This window comes from Jaculus jaculus, chromosome 8 (genome assembly GCF_020740685.1).
Source record: "Jaculus jaculus isolate mJacJac1 chromosome 8, mJacJac1.mat.Y.cur, whole genome shotgun sequence".
NCBI classification, from domain to species: Eukaryota; Metazoa; Chordata; class Mammalia; order Rodentia; family Dipodidae; genus Jaculus; species Jaculus jaculus.
Window position 1 is genome coordinate 116738685 of NC_059109.1, and position 20361 is coordinate 116759045.

At 51.2% G+C, this 20361-nt stretch overlaps 1 protein-coding gene across 1 annotated transcript in view; it reads right to left on the minus strand.

Annotated features, from left to right (window-relative positions):
* Soga1 (suppressor of glucose, autophagy associated 1) overlaps positions 1 to 20361 on the minus strand; it is an 89064-nt gene that overhangs the window by 14022 nt on the left and 54681 nt on the right. Inside the window, exons 5-11 of the mRNA XM_045155966.1 lie at positions 19058 to 20251; positions 14692 to 14832; positions 10312 to 10437; positions 9154 to 9384; positions 6477 to 6581; positions 4869 to 5036; positions 2999 to 3250 (exon numbers count right to left, since the gene is read on the minus strand). Of these exons, the coding sequence (XP_045011901.1) occupies positions 2999 to 3250; positions 4869 to 5036; positions 6477 to 6581; positions 9154 to 9384; positions 10312 to 10437; positions 14692 to 14832; positions 19058 to 20251 (2217 nt within the window). The remainder of the gene's footprint in view (positions 1 to 2998; positions 3251 to 4868; positions 5037 to 6476; positions 6582 to 9153; positions 9385 to 10311; positions 10438 to 14691; positions 14833 to 19057; positions 20252 to 20361) is intronic.

The window sequence follows — 20361 nt, forward strand, 5'->3', positions numbered from 1 at the left end:
GCCTAAGACTACTCCAGTGATAAAAGTGGAAACCCCAGGCAAGATGGGCTGGGTTTCACTCGAATCCATGTCTCAGGCTTTGCTTCTTAGGAATCCAGCTTAAGGACAAGTAGCACTGGTGGCAGTGACAAAGGCTGCACGGATGTGGGTGGACAGCACCGACAGCGGAAGATGGCGGGATGAAGACAACGCCTGGTCAGGGGACTGAGGGGTGCTGACTGCGCCATCCCAGGTGTTCTTGTGGCTAGTGCTTTCCTTCTCAGGGCTGCCCTGTGACATGAGAAAGTCAAGTGTAGTCATCGTCACTGTACAGATGAGGCCTAGAAAAATCAGGGGTGACCTGATCAGGGCTACACTTAGCAAAGCCCAGTGAGGCTGAGGGGTCCTGCTCAGAAGCTGTTTCCTTCCCTCTGCTCTGCTCTGCTGGCTGCTCTACCAGCTTAAAGAAAGTGGGGGGCATGCCTTTAATCTCAGTACTGAGGAGACTGAGGTAGGAGGATCACCACGAGTTCAAAGCCAGCCTGGGGACAGAGCTGTAGGTTTCAAGTCAGTCTGGGCTAGAGTAAGACCTTACTTTAAAAAGGGTTGTAGCACCAGGTAATGGTACATACCTTCAATCCCAGCTCTTGGGAGGCTGAGGCAGGACACTTAAGAGTTCCAGGCTGGCCTGGGCTTAGCTACACAGTAAAACCCTATCTAAAAAAAAAAAAAAAAGAAGAAGAAGAAAGAAAATGAGGTGCTGGAGACATGGCTTAGTAGTTGAAGGTGCTTGCTTGCAAAGCCTGATGGCCTGGGCTTGATTCCTCAGTACACACATAAAGCCAACTGCACAAAGTGGTACATGTGTCTGGAGTTCTTATGCAGTGGCAAAAAGCCCTGGTGCACCCAGACACACTCTTTACCTCTTTCTGTACTTCTCTCTCTCTCTTGAATAAATAAATAAATAAAATATTTTTAAAAAAGAAAGAAAGAAAAAGAAATCCGGGCGTGGTGGTGCGCGCCTTTAATCCCCGCACTCGGGAAGCAAAGGTAGGAGGATCATGGAGAGTTTGAGGCCAACCTTAGACTACATAGTGAATTTCAGGTCAGCTTGGGCTAGAGCAAGACCTTATTTTGGAAAAAAAAAAAAAAAGGAAGATGAAAGAAAGGAGATTAGGGGCTGGAGAGATGGCTTAGCAGTTAAGCACTTGCCTGTGAAGCCTAGGGACCCCGGTTCAAGGCTCAGTTCCCAGGACCCACATTAGCCAGATGCACAAGGGGGCGCACGCGTCTAGAGTTTGTTTGCAGTGGCTGGAGGTCCTAGCACGCCCATTCTTTCTCTCTCTCTCTATCTGCCTCTTTCTCTCTGTCTGTTGCTCTCAAATAAATAAATGAACAAAAAAAATTAAAAAAATAAAAGAGACTGGGCATGTAGCTCAGTTGGTAGAAGATTATCTAGCACTCACGAAACCTGGGTTTGATCCCCAGCACAGTATAGAACTGGGCACAGTGGCACACGCCTGTAATTCCAGCACCTGCGAGGTGAAGGCAAGAGTTTCAGAAGTTCAAGGTCATCCTCTGCTATACAGCAAGTTTGGGGTCAGCCTGGGCTACAAGAGGGCTGGGGAATGGCATGAACCGGCAAAGATTCAGAGAGTAGGCCTGTGCACTGTGCTGCCAGGGGAGCGAAGCAGGGCACAGCCCCTCCCGAGGTGGGCTCGCAGGCTCTGCTGCACGTGTGTGACCTTGAATTCAGCAAGGGGACACTGGAAAGTGTACAGAAAACACACACATGTTGGGGTCACACCAGGGAACTCTTTTCTTCTTTTTCACGATTCTCAGTAGTGAAACTCTGGCCACAGTCTGGGTTTTGTCAGTGTGAAATAACAAACTGTGGAGTTCTCGTACTAGGAACATCAAGCAGCAGTTAAACTGAATGAGGCTCCCCACAAGAGAGGCCAGTGTACATAACGGGCACATTATGATTCAGTTAGTGATAAAAAACAAACAAAACTCCACGATAAAAATTGATACGCTAAGAAAGGATTATTCTTTCTGTAATATTTAGGTCTTAGATAAGATGAAACACCCTCATTGCTGTAAAGTAAGAAATAAAAACCAAATCAAGTATAGAGCAGAGCAGGTAGAAGGTGGTGGCTGGCCATATGATGTGGGCCAAAAGGTCAATGCCTACTTTTCATTTCTTTTTTGAAATTTTTTTTTTTTTTTTTTTTTTTTTTTTAAGGAGGGAAAGGAAAAGCTGGGCATGGTGATGCACGCCTTTTATCCCAGCACTGGGGAGGCAGAGGGAGGAGGAGCACCAAGAGTTCAAGGCCACACTAAGACTACATAGTTAATTCCAGGTTAGCATGGACCAGAGTGAGACCCTATCTCAGAAAAAAAGAGAGAGAGAGGGAAAGAAAGAAAGAAAGGAAGAAAGAAAGAAAGAGAAAAAGAGAGAATGAATGGGCACACCAGGTCCTTTAGTCACTGCGAATGAACTCTAGACGCATGCACCACCCTGTGTATCTGACTTACTTGGGTACTAGAAATCAAACCCGGGTCCCTAGGCTTCATGGGCAAGCACCTCAACTGCTAAACCATCTCTCCAGCCCCCTTGCTTTTCATTTCTTTTGGAGAGAGGGTTCTAATACCCCCCCCCCCGGGCATCATTTCTCGCTCCTCACTTAGGTCCTGGGCTTTGGAGGGCCCTAGTGGTGGGGCACATGACCTACACGTGGCAACGAGAACCTGTGGAAATGGACTCTCCCTACTGCAGTGGCTGAGCTCTAAGATAGGAACACGAAACTCACGGTGACCTTATTTGGGAATAGCTTGCTTAAGAGTAACGCTGATGCTCAGGAAGGCAGGCTTGAGACCAAGACAGAGGAAAACACAGTTCTTACTGTCATCTGGGCGCCAGGATCTAGCTACCAGGGAAAACGATCCTCCTGTGGCCTTCACTGAGCCCCCCCCCCCCCCCCCCCCCCCCCCCGTATCCAGCCAGGCATGGACTCACCTGACTCAGGCGGTTCTGCAGCTCCTTCACCTGCTGCTCCACCTGCTGCTTCTCGCCCTGCAGCCGCTCCAGCAGCTGCAGCTTCTCCTGGCTCCAGTGGCGCTCGCTCAGCTGCAGCTGCCGCGTCAGCTCCATGACGGCGCTGTACGACTCGGCCAAGAGGTGCTGCTGCTCCTCGCGCTCCCTCTGCAGGGCCGCCTTCCAGTCCGGGCCCGGCCGCTCCCCGGCACCCTTCCCGGCCTTCAGCTCCATCTGTGGGAAGAAGCACCCAGCTAGGCACCAGCAGGCGGTGGGGGGGGGTACCCCTGGGTCCTCACCGGGGAGGCCTTCCCCACGATGATCCTCCTCAACAGAACCGCGGAGCCCTTCCTACAAGCTGAGCCCTGTGCCGAGGGTGCTTCAGGTGTTCTCTTATTAACCTCTCCGAACCCTGCAAGCCAATGGTGACTTCCAATTTCTCAGAGCCACAGCCAGAGCATCCAGGGGCCTAGGTCCCACAGCACCTAGCTACGGCGGGCAAGGTCCCAGTTACCAATTCTTTTTTTATTTTTTCTTTTGTTTTTTTGAGGTAGGGTCTTGCTCTAGCCCACGCTGGCCTGGAATTCATTATGCAGTCTCAGGGTGGCCTTGAACTCACAGTGATCCTCCTACCTCTGCCTCCCGAGCACTGGGATCAAAGGCATGCGCCACCACACCTGGCTCCAGCTACCAATGCTTGAGACATTTATCAAATCAACTTGTATCTGCAGTACCTGTTCCCGTGAATGGGAAACATGTTTGTTTGAGCTCCCCTCCTGGAAAGCTGAGCCCCATTTTGTCCCCACAGTCCCTGGATGGGGACAGTACGTGCAGTCACATAATCTGTACGTGCAGGGATCACAACATGATGGTTTTCTTGGTCCAAACTTTGCCTTGGGGTGGCGTCAGGCCGTGTGCAACTCAACAGCCCTATGGATCTGGGATGCTAACCCCCTCGGGCTGGCTGGGCTCAGGGGCAGTGAGAGCAGGGGACCGTTGCAATGCGAAGCTGGGCAGGAGCAGTGACTGTTGCAGGACACGGGGGAGGAGGGGCTTGGGGCTCACAAAGAAGCCTGGAGTGTGAGTCTACCTACTGACAGAAGGCGGGATTGTGCCTGTGGAAGCCAGGCAGCCCGAGGCTCGAGAGCCAGGCCAGCTCGGCTCCTTACTAACCAGGAAACCTAACGCCGCCGGGTCTGCTTTGCCATCTGGCCAGCAGAATCTCCAGGGGGCGCCCACTTCCCAGGGTCATGGACACCCAGGAAGGCAGCTTGAGGTAGAGGCAGGCTGGAGGGAGGCCAGGGACCCTCGTGGACCAGAGCCCTAGAGCATCTTCTGACCAAGAAGCCTGCCTTCTATCTGTCAGACCAGAGTGAGGCAGCCACTTGACCCCAGGCACACAGCAGCCATCAGACTCTGGGGATCCTGGTGAAAGCTCCTCTGGTCAGGTTGGTCATTGGAGGGGAGGCCCCCCGAGTGAATGTGAGGAGAAAACCAGGGCCAGTTAGCAGTGGACTGGGGTGTCTATGAGAGGAAGACAGCAAGCAGGCAACAGGAGTCCGGGCAGGACATGACCACGTACATGGGTGGGCGAGCATTCTGCTGGCCTCTGTGAGCTCACGGGGCAGCCCAGTCACCCTCCATCTTCCTCCTGGCCCTGGGACTCCTGGTCCCAAGGGTCTCTGGAGCCCCTGCTATGAGACTCCAGACAAGTCTCTCCCTCTAGGCCACAAGGAGAAACGAGAGGATTCCTGCCCTCCATGAGCAGAGCTTAGCATCCCGCCACCACATCTGACTGTCAGGCCTGGGCTGGGAGCAGGGAGGAAAGCGTCTCTGCAAGGTGGGGGCTCACCTGAGCGGCATGGCCCTTGAGCTCTGCGCGCTCTGTCTCCCAGGTGGCCTTGGCCTTGGCAAATTGTTGCTGAAGCTCGGTCAGACCACGGCGCTCGTCCCGGAGCAGCCAGCACAGCTCCTTCAGCGTCACCTTCATGTCAGCCAGAGTCTTGATGTATTCGTTGGGCTGCAGGTGGGGCAAGGCCTGGGTCAGGGAGCTTTAGGTGGGTAGGGAGGACAGCCTGGGCTCAGGGAATTCACCCAAGTCCATCTGGGGCCCCAGTGGCCTCAGGTTCGTCCTCTTTAGAGCCTCTCATCAGTAAACTGGGGCTGACCACCAACAAGGCTGGCCTGGGGACCAGCCCCGCATAAATGAATTCCACAAACGAGAGCGGCTGTTCTTCAGCTGAATAACCTGGCTCCTCTAGGCGCTGAGGCACTCAGGCCATGACCTCTCCTCTCTCAGCATCTGCCCCTCTGAGCCACCCAGAGCCTCCCTTGTGGTGGGGTGGGGGACCAGACTTGATTCCAGCACTTCTCTCTGACATATTTCAATCCATACTCCAGCTCACAGCAGAACCTGGAAGCCTGATTCCAAGGCTTCCTATGACCCGTGGATCACTTTGAGAATCCCAGACCACACAGACCTCTCTTCATATGACCCTAGCCTGATGTCCAGACCCCCACTATGTACAAGCCATAGCCAGTCCTAGCACACTTTGCCATAATTCTGTATACACAGTCCTCCTAATTCAATAAGGTCTTTCAAGATTCCTTCTATGTAACACTTTTCTATTTTTTTAAGTTTTTTTTTTTTTTTAATTTGAGAGAGAGAGAGAGAGAGAGAGAGAGAGAGAGAGAGAAAATGGGTGCACCAGGGCCTCCAGCCACTACAAATGAACTTGACGCATGCACCACCTTGTGCATCTGGCTTACATAGGTCCTGGGGAATTGAACCAGGGTCCTTTGGCTTTGCAGGCAAACGCCTTAGCTGCTAAGCCACCCCTCCAGCCCTGTGTAATACTTTTCTATACCTCAGATAAAATTAATGGCTCTTGTCGGGCATGGCAGCAAATGCCTTTAATCCCAGAACTCAGGAGGCAGAAGTAAGAGGACTGTTGTGAGTTCAAGGCCAGCCTTGGTCTAAAGACTGATTTCTAGGTCAGCTTGGGCTAGAATGAAACCCTACCTCAAAATAAATAAATGAATGAAAATAATAATAATAATAAGCCAGGCGTGATGGTGCATACCTTAAATCCCAGCACTCAGCAGGCAGAGGTAGGTGGATCACTGTGAGTTTGAGGCCACCCTGAGACTACATAGAGAATTCCAGGTCAGCCTGGGCTAGAGTGAGACTCTATCTCAAAAGCCCAATAAATAAATAAATATTAGGAGCTCTCCCGCTTGTGACCTCACTGTCCATCATCTGGCCTTCTGTTACTGCCCTGATAAGACTAAAGGCCCCCTCCCCCCATAAGAACTAAGCAACTGGTGGGCCAGTTACCAGGCAAGAACTTTGGGCAGCTCCTGCTCCCAGTGCGGGCCTGGCGTGAGAAGACAACGGGAAGTGGTCACTGAGGGGAGGAGGAGCACGCGCGCAGTGCAGGACTGCAGGGCTGGGACGCACCGTGTTCTGTGGCCAGCTGTCTCCCGTGCAAGCTTTGTTATCTGAATGCTGGGCGCTCATCTCCTCTTCCTCCATCAGCAGGTACAACTCCTTCATGCTATTTACCTGGTTTGAGAAACCACACTCCATGGGTGGGGGAGGCTCAGAGGACATCACGTGAGGCTCTGCTTTCAGGGGCACGGGACACTGGCAAGCCGTCCAGACAGAACTGGGACTGCACAGCCAGGCAGAAGGATAAGTTTGGGGTGGGGGGCATGGTCTGTGACTCAGGATGGAACAAAGCCCATCACTGACTTCCTGATTCTTAAAACTTTCACCTCCAGGCACTGTCCAAGAGGAGAAGCACAACTTCACAGTCCTGCCTGGCTTCCTGTGACAGCTTTTCTGCCCCCAAGGACTTGAGATTTCTGCAATGGTTTGAATGTAGATGTCCCTCAGCCTCAGGTGCTTGTGATTAAGCCTCCTACTTAGTGCCCAGCCAGTGAAGCCTTGGGAAGGTGGAGCTTGCTGGAGGAGGTGTGTTGCTGGGGGCAGCGTGTGAGATTGACTGACCACAAGACGGTCAGCACTGCACCCTTGCTGCTCGCTCCCTGCTGTGGGTGTGTGACGAAGTGAGCCAGCTTCCTCCACCATGATGAAACTGTAAGCCTGAAATTATTCTTTCTCCCATAAGCCGCTTTTGGTTGGGTGCGCTGTCCCAGCAATGAGAACATGACTACCCCTGAGAGTCACTTTGATGAGAGCCTGAGGTTGGGATGAAAGGACCACAGGACCCCCTATGATGAAGGATAAGAGTGACCCAGGGTTTAGGTGGACAGAAAAGCCCCTCTTGAGAGGGAGGACACATTGCTGGTGGATTCCAATTGTGGACAGGAGTCCAGGCCCACCCAGGGAACCAAGGGATTGGTGCAGGATGGGAATGGAGCACACAGAGCTGTCTTGTGCTTGGGGGAAGGGGGGGTTCCCTCAGCATTATTTCTTCACTCATAACTCATTCATTACATCATTTATAATGCATACCATGTACCCAGCCCCATTCCAACAGCTGGGGATATATCAGTGAGCAAGACAGACAAAAGCCAGCCCCTTCACTTATATTCCAGGAGCAGGAAAATAAGCAAAGAATGAGCGAAATGTGTGAAAATGTTATTGAATACATAGAATGTTGCCAAGTGACAGGTGCTATGGAGAAAAAGATAAGGAGCAAGGATGTGTTATGAGGGGATGGTCAAGTGGGGCCACGCAGAGAAAGGTATATCCACAAGGAGGTGAGTGGGCCATGGGGATACCTAGACAAGAAGCACGGTAAGTGCAAAGTCCCTGAGGTAGGAACCTGCCTGTTGAAGGAATAGCACAAAAGCCAGAGAGTAAATAAGAGATAGAGGGGACAAGACCAGGTCATTGTAGGGACTTTGGCCTTTACTGTGAATAAAATGGGAGCCTGGAAAGACAGTGTACCAAGGAGTGACACTGACCTTTCCGTTTCACAAGGTTGCCCTGGCTGCTGTGCTGACACACATTAGGGCAGGCATGGCCAACCTGCAGCCCACAGGCCACATGTATCCCAGGGTGACTGGGAATATGGCCTAAAACACTTGTAGATAATGTCTTGTTGCAAGGTCAAAAGGTTGGGCTTCTGGGCATCCTCACATTTGCAGGTTGCAACACAGTGCCTATTTGGACAAGTCCAGGGCCGTGTTCACAGGGAAGATGAGTCACACAGGACACGCTTGTGCCCGTTACAGTTCAAGATGCCTGTGGATGGTTGTAAAGGAGGAAGGAGGCCGTTTAGGAAGTGACAGCCATGATCTAGACAAGAGGAGGCAATGGCTGAGTTGGGGACAGTGAGGGTGGCTCAGAGTCTGGTTAGTATGTAGAGTGAGAGGTGGAAGGATCTGGGACAGGTTCAATGAGGAATCAGGGGAACAAGGGGGCACTGGCTCCAGCGTTGGGTCCGACAGTCCCAGCATGCAGGCGAATGGGCTTTCAGGGAAGAGCAGCAGTTTGGTTTTATACGTGTCAACTGCAGAGCCTACTCAACACCCCAGGGGGTCTGTCCAGTGGATCATACAAATCCAGAAGCCCCGTGGGCTGGAGGCGGACAGTTAGAACTCCGTGTCCAAGCGAGGCCTCCAAAGCCTGGATAAGCTCCCCAAGTAAGGCAGAGTGGGAGAAAGAGGCCCAGCCCAGGAGGTGAGGCCAGAAGAGTAGGGATGCAGCTCACTGGCAGAGCGCCTGTTTAGCGCACATGAGGCCCTGGGTTCCAGCCACAGCACCATCAAAGGAAAAACAGAAAGAGGTGAGTCGGAGAAATAAGAAGAAACTGAGGAGGCAGAAGGAAGCCCGGGAGCACGGTGCCCCAGGAAAGAAATGGAGATGGGCTCCAGGTGTCTCCTGTCTGGGAAGGTGATGGGGTTGGGAAGCATGGGCGGGAGGGAAGGAGAGCTACACACAACTCGACCACGGAACCCCACCCCCAACTCCCAGGTGCCCCCGGAACTCAGGGTTTCAGGAGTTCAAAGGCCAGCACGGTGCCCCCACTGAGCAAAGCCCCAGAGCCCAGCAGATCTGGAGGACCATCCACGCTCAGTCACACAAACATCAGTCAACATGCAGCGAACATGCCCCCTACCCCCCCTCTCCCCCCTGCCCCATCCCGGGAGGGGCCCAACCGTACCTCCAGGAAGTCATCCCCCTCGCTGGGAAGGACCTTGCCCTGCCGCCAGCGCTTCAGGAACCATCTGAGCTTCATGAAGAGCAGCAGGAAGTTGTGCTTGAACTGTTGGGACTCCTGCACCAGCATGTTCTTCTCCTGGCTCCAGAACTTCTGCTCCAGCCTTCGCTGGAGGCTCAGACTCTGCAGCTCGAACTCCCGCCTCAGCAGCGCCCTCTGCTGGTCCTCCTTCAGCTACGGGGGGAGGGGGGGCGCCCAAGTGTAAATAAGGCCAGTGGCTCCAGGCCCAGGTCAAGGGCTGACAGGAAAACTACTCAGGGCCTTTGGCTGCCACCACTAGCCCATTCCACCCAGTGGCAGCAGCCACGGAGGGCCACGACAGCGGAGGAGCTCGGGTTTGAAACCCCGCTCTGCCCAACTAAAGCCACCACCCTAATCTGAGCACCTACTGGATACCAGATGTTTCTTTCCGGTGCGTGCACAGAGGTTCAGGGACTGTAAGGGTGAGCGGGGATGACCGGAGGACGAGGCCAGAGGCAAAGCAAGGGCATGCAGGGGTTCAGAAAGGCTGAGGATGCTCAAAGCCCTAGGGAACAACAGTGCGTAATGGCTGAGAGAGCCAGATGCCGGGGTCGTGCTGCTCTGAGCAAAGGTCTTCCACTCTCTTGGCCTCAGTTTGCTTATCTAGAAGATGGGGAAACCTCACAGTGGGGAGGGTGTGGGAACTGCTGGACATAATATGCAGGCCTGCAGTCAGTAAGGTGGAGTGAATGTCATGGGACCACTGAGCTGGTCAGCAGCCGGGCCTGATGGGGGCGACTGACTCCCAGAAAAGAAACAGGCCCAACGTTACCTAGGCTGCCAAAGCCAAGTCTAGGCCTACAGGCCAGCTTAGTTGCCACACAATCACAGGCACAGCAACACCCTGGCAGCACCCAGGAGTGGGAAGAAGGGCTTCCCAACATAGTCTTGCTTCCTGAGACCCCCACGGACCCTGCGTGCTGAAAGGGTTCGGCGTCTGCCCATACTGGTGATAGAATCCAGGGGCTCACTCCCGCGTGCTGAGCAAGCATCCCGCCTCTGAGCTGCACCGGAGCCCCTTTGCCTTCAGTTCTGGGAGGAGAAGTCAGAGCAGGCGCAAGAACACTTGGCGTCGCCCACCTGGACCATTTTCTGGTTGAAGTTGTCAGCCTCTTCCTTCCGGAGCTGCCGCTCCTGGGACAGCTGCTCCTGCAAGCCCCGGAGGCTGTCATGGGCTTCGGCCAGCACCAGCTGAAGCTCCTTGATCTGCAGAGGGGTGGGGGCCAGATTCAGAGGAAGGAGAGAGGAGAGGAGAGGAGACAGGCTGTGGTCAAGGGATGGAAGTGGTAGGGACCCTCAAACACAAAGCAGGGACAACACTGTCCCTACCTCAGTGGGTTGTGTCATGCATATCAAATGAAATAGTGCATGTCAAATCTAGCTAGACAGAGAGAGAATATGGGCACGCCAGGGCTTCTTTGCCACAGCAAACGAACTCCATATGCATGTTCCACCTTGTGCATCTGGCTTTATGTGGATACTGGGGAATCGAACCTGGATCCTTAGGCTTCACAGGCAGCACCTTAACTGCTAAGGACATCTCTCCAGCCCTCTTGTTCCAATTTTGATTCATCTCGTAGAAATTTATTTAAAGAAAATAATATGCTGTGAAAATTATATCTGATTCACATACACACACACACATACATACATACATACATACACACATATATTTTTTTTCCGGGGGGGGTGTTTCAAGGTAGGGTCAAACTCTAGCACAGGCTGACCTGGAATTCAATCTGTGGGGGAGGCTGGCATCCCGCTCACAGTAATCCTCCTATAGTAATCCTCTGTCTCCCAAATGCCAGGATTAAAGGCATGCACCACCAAGCCCAGGTTCCTTTATATTTTTTATAGTACTTAGAGATCTTGTAGTTATCTGTTGTTTCCAGTGATTATGTAGTAAGATCACACAAAAAAAATGACAAAAATGCTACTTTTTCCAAAAATCTACATTCTGGGGAAATGGTATTTAAATGTATTTATAATTGAACAAACAAAATTATTCTGTTCTTGCAGAAGTCCAGATTTTTTTTCCCCCCCCCCGAGGTAGGGTTTCCTCTAGTCCAGGCTGGCCTGGAATTCACTCAGGGTGGCCTTGACCTTATGGTGATCCTCCTACCTCTGCCTCCCAAGTGGGACCTGGAGCTTCAAACAAGCATTCTTAGGTTTCCCAGGCAAGCGCCTTAACTGCTAAGCCATCTCTCCAGCCCTCTCCCTCTTCCTTTTCTTTTTTTTGAGGTAGGATCTCACTCTAGCCCAGGCTGACCTGGAATTCACTATGTAGCCTCAGGGTGGCCTTGAATTCACAGCAATCCTCATACCTCTGCCTCCTGAATGCTGGGATTAAAGGCGTGTGCCACCATGCCTGGCTCTTCTTTTTTTTTCTTTGTTTCTTTTCTTTTTTTTTTGTTTTTGTTTTTCGAGGTAGGGTCTCACTCTAGCTCAGGCGACCTGGAATTCACTGTGTAGTCTCTGGGTGGCCTCGAACTCAAGGCGATCGATCTTCCTACCTCTGCCTCCCAAATTCTAGGATTAAAGGCATGCGCCACCACACCCAGCTTTTTTTTTTTTCCTCTTTCTTAAGTAAATAAATAAAATAAAAGTAGAGCTAGATACTGTCTGCTTTCTTTCATATGCTCTTGAAGTCAGTGTTTTGCTCAATGTCTCACCATTTTAACTAGTCAATAAGGAATAGCTAAACTCAAGAGTAATTAAATACATGTTAGCTGCAGAAATGTTTATTTTGTTTTCTCAGAAAATGCTAAATATTTCAGCGTGTGTGAGAGAGAGCGATCAGGGATCAAAGCTAGAGCTTTGCTCATGCTAAGTTCCTGCTCTACAGCTGAGCTAAACCCCAACCACCATTTTCCTTTTTCTTGGCCATGGTTGCTAGGAAGTCCTGGCCCCCTCGCTTAGAGAACTTGATCGTTCAGTGTCAAGGAAGTTTTTCTTCCCTGGGAAGGGCTCGGGACCGCCTGGAACTTCTCAAGGATCAGAGAATTCTCACAATTCTATAGCAACTCTAAGATGGGAAAACTGGGGCCAGAGGGTGGAGATGTGTCCAGGCTGAAGAACTGACCCTTGCATTCAGGTTTCCTGGGTCCAAGGGAAATGTCGTCATGCTCACCCTCATCCACGGGCCAGGCTACACTGAGACTTCACATATATAACCATCACCAATCCCATGAGAGACTGTTCTGAGAACCAGGGAAGGGGTATGGCTTATTCAAGCTCTCACAGCCAAACAGGAGACTCAGTCTGAACCCAAAGATCCTGACTGGGAGCCGGGTGTGGTGGAGCACACCTTTAATCCCAGCACTCGGGAGGCAGAGGCAGGAGAATTGCAGTGAGTTCGAGGCCACCCTGAGAATACAGAGTGAATTCCAGGTCAGCCTGGACGGAGGCAGAGGGCAGAGGTAGGAGGATTGCTGTGAGTTCGAGGCCACCCTGAGACTAGAGTGAATTTTAGGTCAGCCTGGACTACAGTGAACCCCTACCTCAAAAAAAAAAAAAAAAAAAAAAAAAAAAAGATCCTGACTGGGAGACTGTTGCCTCCCTACTATATAAATTAGTAGTTTCATGAAGTGACAAATTATTACATTCCCTGTGGAATTTAAATTTAGCATGGGGAAAAAGTGAACTTTGGGCTGGAGGGATGGCTTAGTGGTTAAGGCACCTGCCTATAAAGCCAAGGACCCAGGTTCGATACCCCAGGACCCATATAAGCTAGATGCATAAGGTGGCACATGCATCTGGAGTTCGTTTGCAGTGGCTGGAGGTTGTGGCATGCCCATTCTATCCCTGTCTCTCTCTCTCAAATAAATAAAAGATATTTTCTTAAGCGCACTTCTTCAAATGAGCATATAAGCTTTCTTTTTCTTTAAACTAGGGCCTCATTATGTAGATCAGGCACACCTACAACTCACACTCTTCCTGCCTCCACTTCAGAATGCTGAGGTTACAGGTGTGTACGATCATGTCTAGCTATGCTTCCTCTGATTAAACCACAAGAATGCGTCTAGAAGGCTGGAGAGATTGCTCAGCAGTTAAGGCACTTGCCTGCAAAGCCTAAGCACCCAGGCTCAATTCCCCAGTATGCATGTAAGCCAGATGCACAAGGTGGCACAATTGTCTAGAATATGTCTGCAATGGCTGAAGGCTCTGGTGCATTCATTCTTTCTCTCTCTCTTATCTCTTTCTGCTTGCAAATAAATAAATTAAAAAAAAAAAAAAGAATGGATCTAGAGAGATGGCTCAGATGGTTGAAGCTACTTGCTTGTAAAATCTTCTAGCCTGGATTCGATTCCCCAGTACTCATTGTAAAACCAGATGTACAATACGGCACATGTGTCTGGAGTTCGTTTGCAGTGGCAAGAGGCCCTGGTCTATCTCTCTCTCTCAAACAAATATTTAAAATATAAAATAAAATCTTAGCTGGGCATGGTGGCACATGCCTTTAATCCCAGCACTGGGGAGGCAAAGGTAGGAGGATCCCTGTGAGTTTGAGAGTGAGTTCCAGATCAGCCTTGGCTAGAGTGAGATCCTACCTTGGAAAAAGAAAAAAAAAAAAAAAAAAAAGAAACCAAAATAACAAACAAATAAAACCTTTGATTTAGGGCTGAAGAGACGGCTGAGCAGTTAAGGTGCATGTATGTGAAGCCTACGGACTCAGGTTCAGTGCTCCAGGTCCAATGTAAGCCAGATGCACATGGTAGCACATGCATCTGGAGTTCGTTTGTAGTGGCTAGAGGCCCTGGCATGCCCATTCTCCCCCCTCTTCTCTCTCTAATAAATAAATAAAAATAAAATCTTTAAAAAACCCTTCACTTGGGCTGGAGACATGGCTTAGTGGTTAAGCGCTTGCCTGTGAAGCCTAAGGACCTCGGTTCGAGGCTCGGTTCCCCAGGTCCCACGTTAGCCAGATGCACAAGGGGGCGCACGCGTCTGGAGTTCGTTTGCAGAGGCTGGAAGCTCTGGCACGCCCATTCTCTCTCTCTCCCTCTATCTGTCTTTCTCTCTGTGTCTGTCGCTCTCAAATAAATAAATAAAACATATTTAAAAAAAAAAAAAAACCTTCACTTGAAAAAGCCACAGAGGGCTGGAGAGATGGCTTAGCTGTTAAGGCGCTTGCTTGCAAAGCCTAAGGACCTATGTTCAACTTCCCCAGATCCCACATAAGCCAGATGCACAAGATGACACATGTGCAATATCGTGCATGCACATGTTGTGACGCATGCATCTAGGTTCAATTGAAGTGACAATTCTCTCTTCTCTATCTTTCATTTTAAAAAAAAACTGAAAAAATGGTCCAAACAGCCCCCCCCCCCCCCCCGCTTCTAGAAACTTAGAATAAAATGAAATGCTCCAAACATCATCCTCCACAGAACACGTTGCTTTTGGAAAACTTCAGGCAATCTCTTCCCACCCAGCCTCCTGCTTGCCTAGGCCTAGACGCACCTCAGAGACATAGGAATCGTTATCTTCAGCTCGGTAAGGTCTGAAGTTCCGACTGGGGTCAGGTTTGGAGTCCAAGTCACCAGCACGGAAGGCCTCTCGGATCCTGGGCTCCCATTCCAGCAGGTCCCTGAAGTCAGGCGGCTACAGCGAGGCGCAGGCAGAAGAGAACAAAGATAAGCATGCAGAGATACCCAGTGGTCTTCAGAAATGTCCCTGGAAGGCCTCTGGGCTCTGCAAGAGGCTCGGATCACCCCGCTGAGGGGGGAGCCCAGGCAAATAACACCTTGCAGCCTAGACCCAGCCTCATCAGGGAATGCTGCTGCCACCCAGTGATCTCTTCTGGCAAAGATGGGCTCGGAGGTAAGCAGCGAGTGAAAACACTAATTGTGTGAATGTCTGCTTCATGCGACACCTTTTGAAACAGTTTGACTATCTTACCACCTGTGTGGTTCCAACTCATTCCTACTTCAAGAAGGACCAACATGGGGCTGTCTGCTTGCTTAAAGAAGCCAGATCAAGTCACAGCTACACAGCGTGAGTCACAGTAGGGATGGCCCAGTCTGTAAAGCACTTGCCACACAAGCATGAGGACCTGCGTTCGGGGCCCCAGAACCGTGCAAATGCTGGGTGTGGCAGTGTATACCTAGCACTCTGGACACAGAGACGGGCACATCCCTGGAACTAACTGGCTAGACAGTCCAGCTAAACTGGTGAGTTCTGGGTTCACTGAGAGACCCTGTCTTAATAAATAAGGCAGGGGAGGGAATTACCATGGGATATATTTTATAATCATGGAAAATGTTAATAAAAATTAAAAATAAATAAATAAATAAGGCAGGAAGCAATTGAGGATGACACCTGACATCTCCTGGCTTCCACATGTGCAACCATACAAATATAAGCACATACACACACACACACACACACACACATGAGTGCAAAAAAACTGTGGGGGGAGGGAGGTCATTACCATGGGATATTGTTTACAATCATGGAAGATGTAAATAAAAAATTTTTTTTAAAAAAAGAAAAAGTAAGTCCAAATCTCTCCACCCAGACCCAGAAAGATCTTTGCCATTGCTCTCAGGATGAAGATGAGGCCTCTGATTCTCTGCCATCCAGCCTCTGATCTCTGCTCAGCACTTTGGACCCATCACATTCCATCCACCTTTAATAGGAGGTGTCAAGTTCCTTTTTTTTGTTTGTTTGTTTGTTTTTTCAAGGTAAGGTCTCGCTCTAGCTCAGGCTGACCCGGGATTTACTATGGAGTTTCAGGGTGGTCTTGAACTCACAGTGATCCTCCTACTTCTGCCTCCCAAGTGCTAGGATTAAAGGTGCGTGCCACCATGCTCGGCTTCTTTTTTTTTTTTAATATATATAATATATATTAAAATTTTATTCATTTATTTGAGAGAGAGAGGAAGAAGCAGATAGACAGAGAGAATGGGCATGCTAGGGCCTCTAGCCACTAGAAATCCAGATGCATGCACCCCCTTGTGCATCTGGCTTATGTAGGTCCTGGGGAATCAAACCGGGGTCCTTAGGCTTCGTAGGCAAATGCCTTAACTGCTAAGCCATTTTCCCCAGCCCCCAGATCACGTTCTTTGTTAATAAAATCATGTGTCTTTTTGTCAGATCCCTCCTCTTGGTTTATGCTTTCACATTCACTGCAGTGACACTTTGATTCATTCTGCCTCACTGACAATAGGCCTTGGGAGTGGGAATCCTACTCCTATCTGGTTTTACATACCACTGTTCCTCCTGTGCTGGGCACAAAGGGTAGGACACTATACAAAGTATCACAGCAAATGGACACAGGAACCCACTGCAAGAGACAGAGAAGCTGTCCAGCAACAGTAGCTACCACATGAAGCAACTGGAGCAAAAACACAGGACAGTCTATGTGCAGAAAGGTCTAGAAGGGCCCTGCAAGGATGAAACTAGACACATGGGACAGCTAGGGTCCTGAAACTGAGAGTCTGCATTTTATTTATTATTATTATTTATTTATTTATTTTTGAGGTAGGGTTTCACTGTAGTTCAGGCTGACCTGGAGTTTATTATGTAATCTCAGGGTGGCCTCGAACTCACAGCAGTCCTCCTACCTCTGCCTCCCAAGGGATTGCTGGGATTAAAGGCATGTGCCACCATGCCTGGCTTATTTTTTTATATATTTTAAAAATATTTTTGGGCTGGAGGAATGGCTTAATGGTTAAGGCGTTTGCCTGCAAAGTCAAAGGACCCAGGTTCAATTCCTCAGGACCCACATTAGCCAGATGCACAAGGGGCACACATGTCTATCGTTCATTTGCAGTGGCTACAGGGCCTGGTACACCCATTCTTTCTCTTTCTCTCTCCCTCTTTCTCTGTCAAATAAATATATAAAAATAAAGTATTTTTTATTTATTTACAAGCAGAGAGAAAGAAAGTAAGAGAGAAAGGAAAAGGGTGTGCCAGGGCCTCCCACTACTGCACATGAACTCCAGATGCATGCTCTGGCTTCAGCTGGGTTCTGGAGATTTGAACCTGGGTCACTGGGCATTGCAAGCAAGCACCCTAACCGCTGGACACTGGGGAATCAAACCCAGGCCAGCAAGGAAGCATCTGACCGCTGAGCCATCTCTCCAGCCCTTTGTTAGTCTTAGTCTTGTTTTTTTGTTTTTTGTTTTTTGTTTTTTTTTTTCCAGGTAGGGTTTCACTCTGGCCAAGGCAAGAAGAATTACATTCAAGCATGATGGTGCAGATTTCTGATCCCAGCACTTGGGAAGCTGATGTAGGAAGGTTGCTGTGAGTGTTTGAGGGCAGCTTAAGACTGCATAGTGAATTCCAGGTCAGCCTGGGCTAGAGCTAGACCCTACCTCAAAAACAAAAAAAAAAAAAAAAAAAAAAAGAGAGAGAGAGAGAGGGAACTCCAAGTTAGCCTGGGCAAGAATGTGACTCTGCTTAAAAAAAAAAAAAAACACAAGGATGGAGAGATGGCTTAGTGGTTAAGGCACTTGCTTGCAAAGCCTACGGATCGGGTTTGATCCCTTAGTACCCAGGTAAACAACATGCACACAGTGGTTCACGTGACTAGAATTCGTTTGCAGTGGCTAGAGGCCCTGGTGCACCCGTTCTCTCTATCTGCCCCTTTCTTTCCATCTTTCTCTGTCTTTCAAATAAACAAATAAATAAATAAAATTTATTAAAAAAAGCAAATATTGGTTTGAGACTACAAAATGACAAAAGAGATATAAAAACAAAGGGCTAGGGACAACTGGCTTAGTGGTGGAGCCTAGCATGTGTGATGCCCTGGGTTCCATCCATCTCCAGTACAGCAAGAAAAAAAAAAAAAATGAAAAAGGAAAGACAAGAAAGGAAGGGCTACGTAGCAAAAAGGTAGGTACAGTCTTAAAATCAGTATCTATTCATGACAAAATAGCAAGTGATTTATGATTTATTCAATCAATGAGCTTCTATCTAGTGATGACAATAAACACACTTTTGCTACCTGTAACAGCAAATATTGTGCTGAGTGGGTGTAGCCAGGCCCAAAGTGAGTTTGTACTGTGTGTGATGCCATTTATATACAGAGCTCAAAAGTGGCTGCTGGGGGATGGAGAGATGGCTTAGTGGTTAACGCATTTGCCTGCAAAGCCAAAGGATGCTAGTTCAAGTCTCCAGGACCCATGTAAGCCAGATGCACAGGGGACACATGCATCTGGAGTTCTTGTGCAGTGACTGGAGGTACTGGCGTGCACATTCTCTCTCTGTCTCCCTCTTTCTCTCTCTGAAATAAATAAAATATATACATTTAAAAAAATTGGCTGCTGGGCGTGGCAGCACACGCCTTTAATCCTGGCACTCAGGAGGCAGAAGTAGGAAGGAGGATTACCGCAAATTCGAGGCCACCCCGAGACTACATAGCGAATTCCACATCTGCCTGGGCTAGAGCGAGACCCTACCTCGTGGGAAAGAAAAAAGGGGGAGGGAGGTGTTGGAGAGATGGCTTTGCGGTTAAGGTGCTTGCCTGCAAAGCCAAAGGATCCCGGTTTGACTCTCCAGGACCCACGCAAGCCAGATGCACAAGGGGGTGCACGGGTCTGGAGGCCCTATAGCGTGTCCATTCTCTCTTTCTCAAATACATAAATAAGGTTAAGACCAGAGGGGGCTTGTTCTCAGGAGCAGGGGTGATCACTAGCCAGGGCATAAGGAGGCTTCAAGGAGACTTGGTCATTCCATTCTGTGGCATGTAAGGCTGTGCCCAATGGGGTAGGTTCCCCCCCCCCCCCCCCCCCCCGCTTTCTTTCTGTCTGTCTGGTCCGTTGAAAGGCAACGCAAGGAAGCCCCGGGGCCCGGGGGGGGGGGGGGGGGGGGGGCATCTCACCTGGAAGTCAGAGCCAAGGTCTTTGGCCAGCAAGATCTCCTTGGCAGGCCCCTGGGGCAGGGCGGGGAAGGGCTCGGGCTGCTCCCTGCCGCCCAGGGCGGCGTCGGCCTTGCGCGCGAAGGCCGCCAGCTCCTGCTGCAGCACGCCCAGGCGCACGAGCACGGCGTGCGTGAGCTTGGCGTCCCGGGCGCCCTCGCTGTTGTCGGGGGCCTCGTGCAGCCGGAAGTCCGCGCACTCGTTGTCCACGCACAGCCGGAGGCCCGCCGAGAAGCCGTTGGCGTCGGCCGCCAGGACGTCGATGGCCTTGCACACGAGGCCGGCGTGCTCGCGCAGCCCGGGCAGCGCCTCGGCGGCGGCGGCGGCGGCGGCGGCGGCGGCGGCGGCGGCGGCGTCGCGGGCCCGGCAGAGGCGCGCGGCGTGCGGCTCGCGCGCGTCCCCTGGCGGCGCGGGCACGCACTGCGCCGAGTCCCCGGCCTCGGCGTCCGTCTCCAGCGCGGGGCGCGTGCTCTGGCACGAGGCGAGGTCGCAGCGCTGCAGGTTGGAGAGCAGCACGCGGTTCTCGTACTGCAGCTTCTTCACCTTGCCGCTGAGCTCGCCGATCTGCAGCTTGGCGGCCGCCAGCTCCTCCTGCGACGGCTCGCTGAGCACCGAGCAGCTGTCCTCCGACAGCGTCACGTCCAGCTCGTGCTCCGAGCGGTACTTGGCCAGCTCGGCCAGCAGCAGCTTGTTCTGATCCTCCAGCTCGGCCGACGAGCGGCGCAGCAGCTCCGCCTCCTCCTCCACGAACTGCAGGTGCCGCCGCAGCTCGGCCAGGCTCTCCCCGCACTCGCCGCCGCCCGGCGCCGAGAAGGCCAGCCGAGCCTCGGGACCCCCGCCGTGGTCCTTCATGTCGTCCATCTCGGCCCGCAGGCCCCGGTTCTCCACCTCCAGCTCCACGATGCGGCGGCTCAGCAGGTTGGCCTCCTCCTCGACCAGCTTCAGGTGCACCTTGAGCTCGGTCTCCCGCGAGTGCGGGGCGTCGGCCAGCTCCTCGGCGGACAGGGCGGCGTCCAGGTCGCCGTAGAGAGAGCGGTAGTTGAGCAGCTCCTCCTTCATGCTGTCGTTCTCCTTGGCCAGCTTGGTGAGCTTCTTGCACATGAGGGCCGACTCCTCCTTGGCAAAGTGTAATTGGCACTTCAGGTCTGCGCTGTCCTCCTGCAGGACAGTGGGATGGACACGGGATAGACATGACCAGGGAAGGTTAGTGTTAGTGTCTTGCTCATTCCCAACCACTGAACTACATCTAGGGTACTCGGGAGTGAATC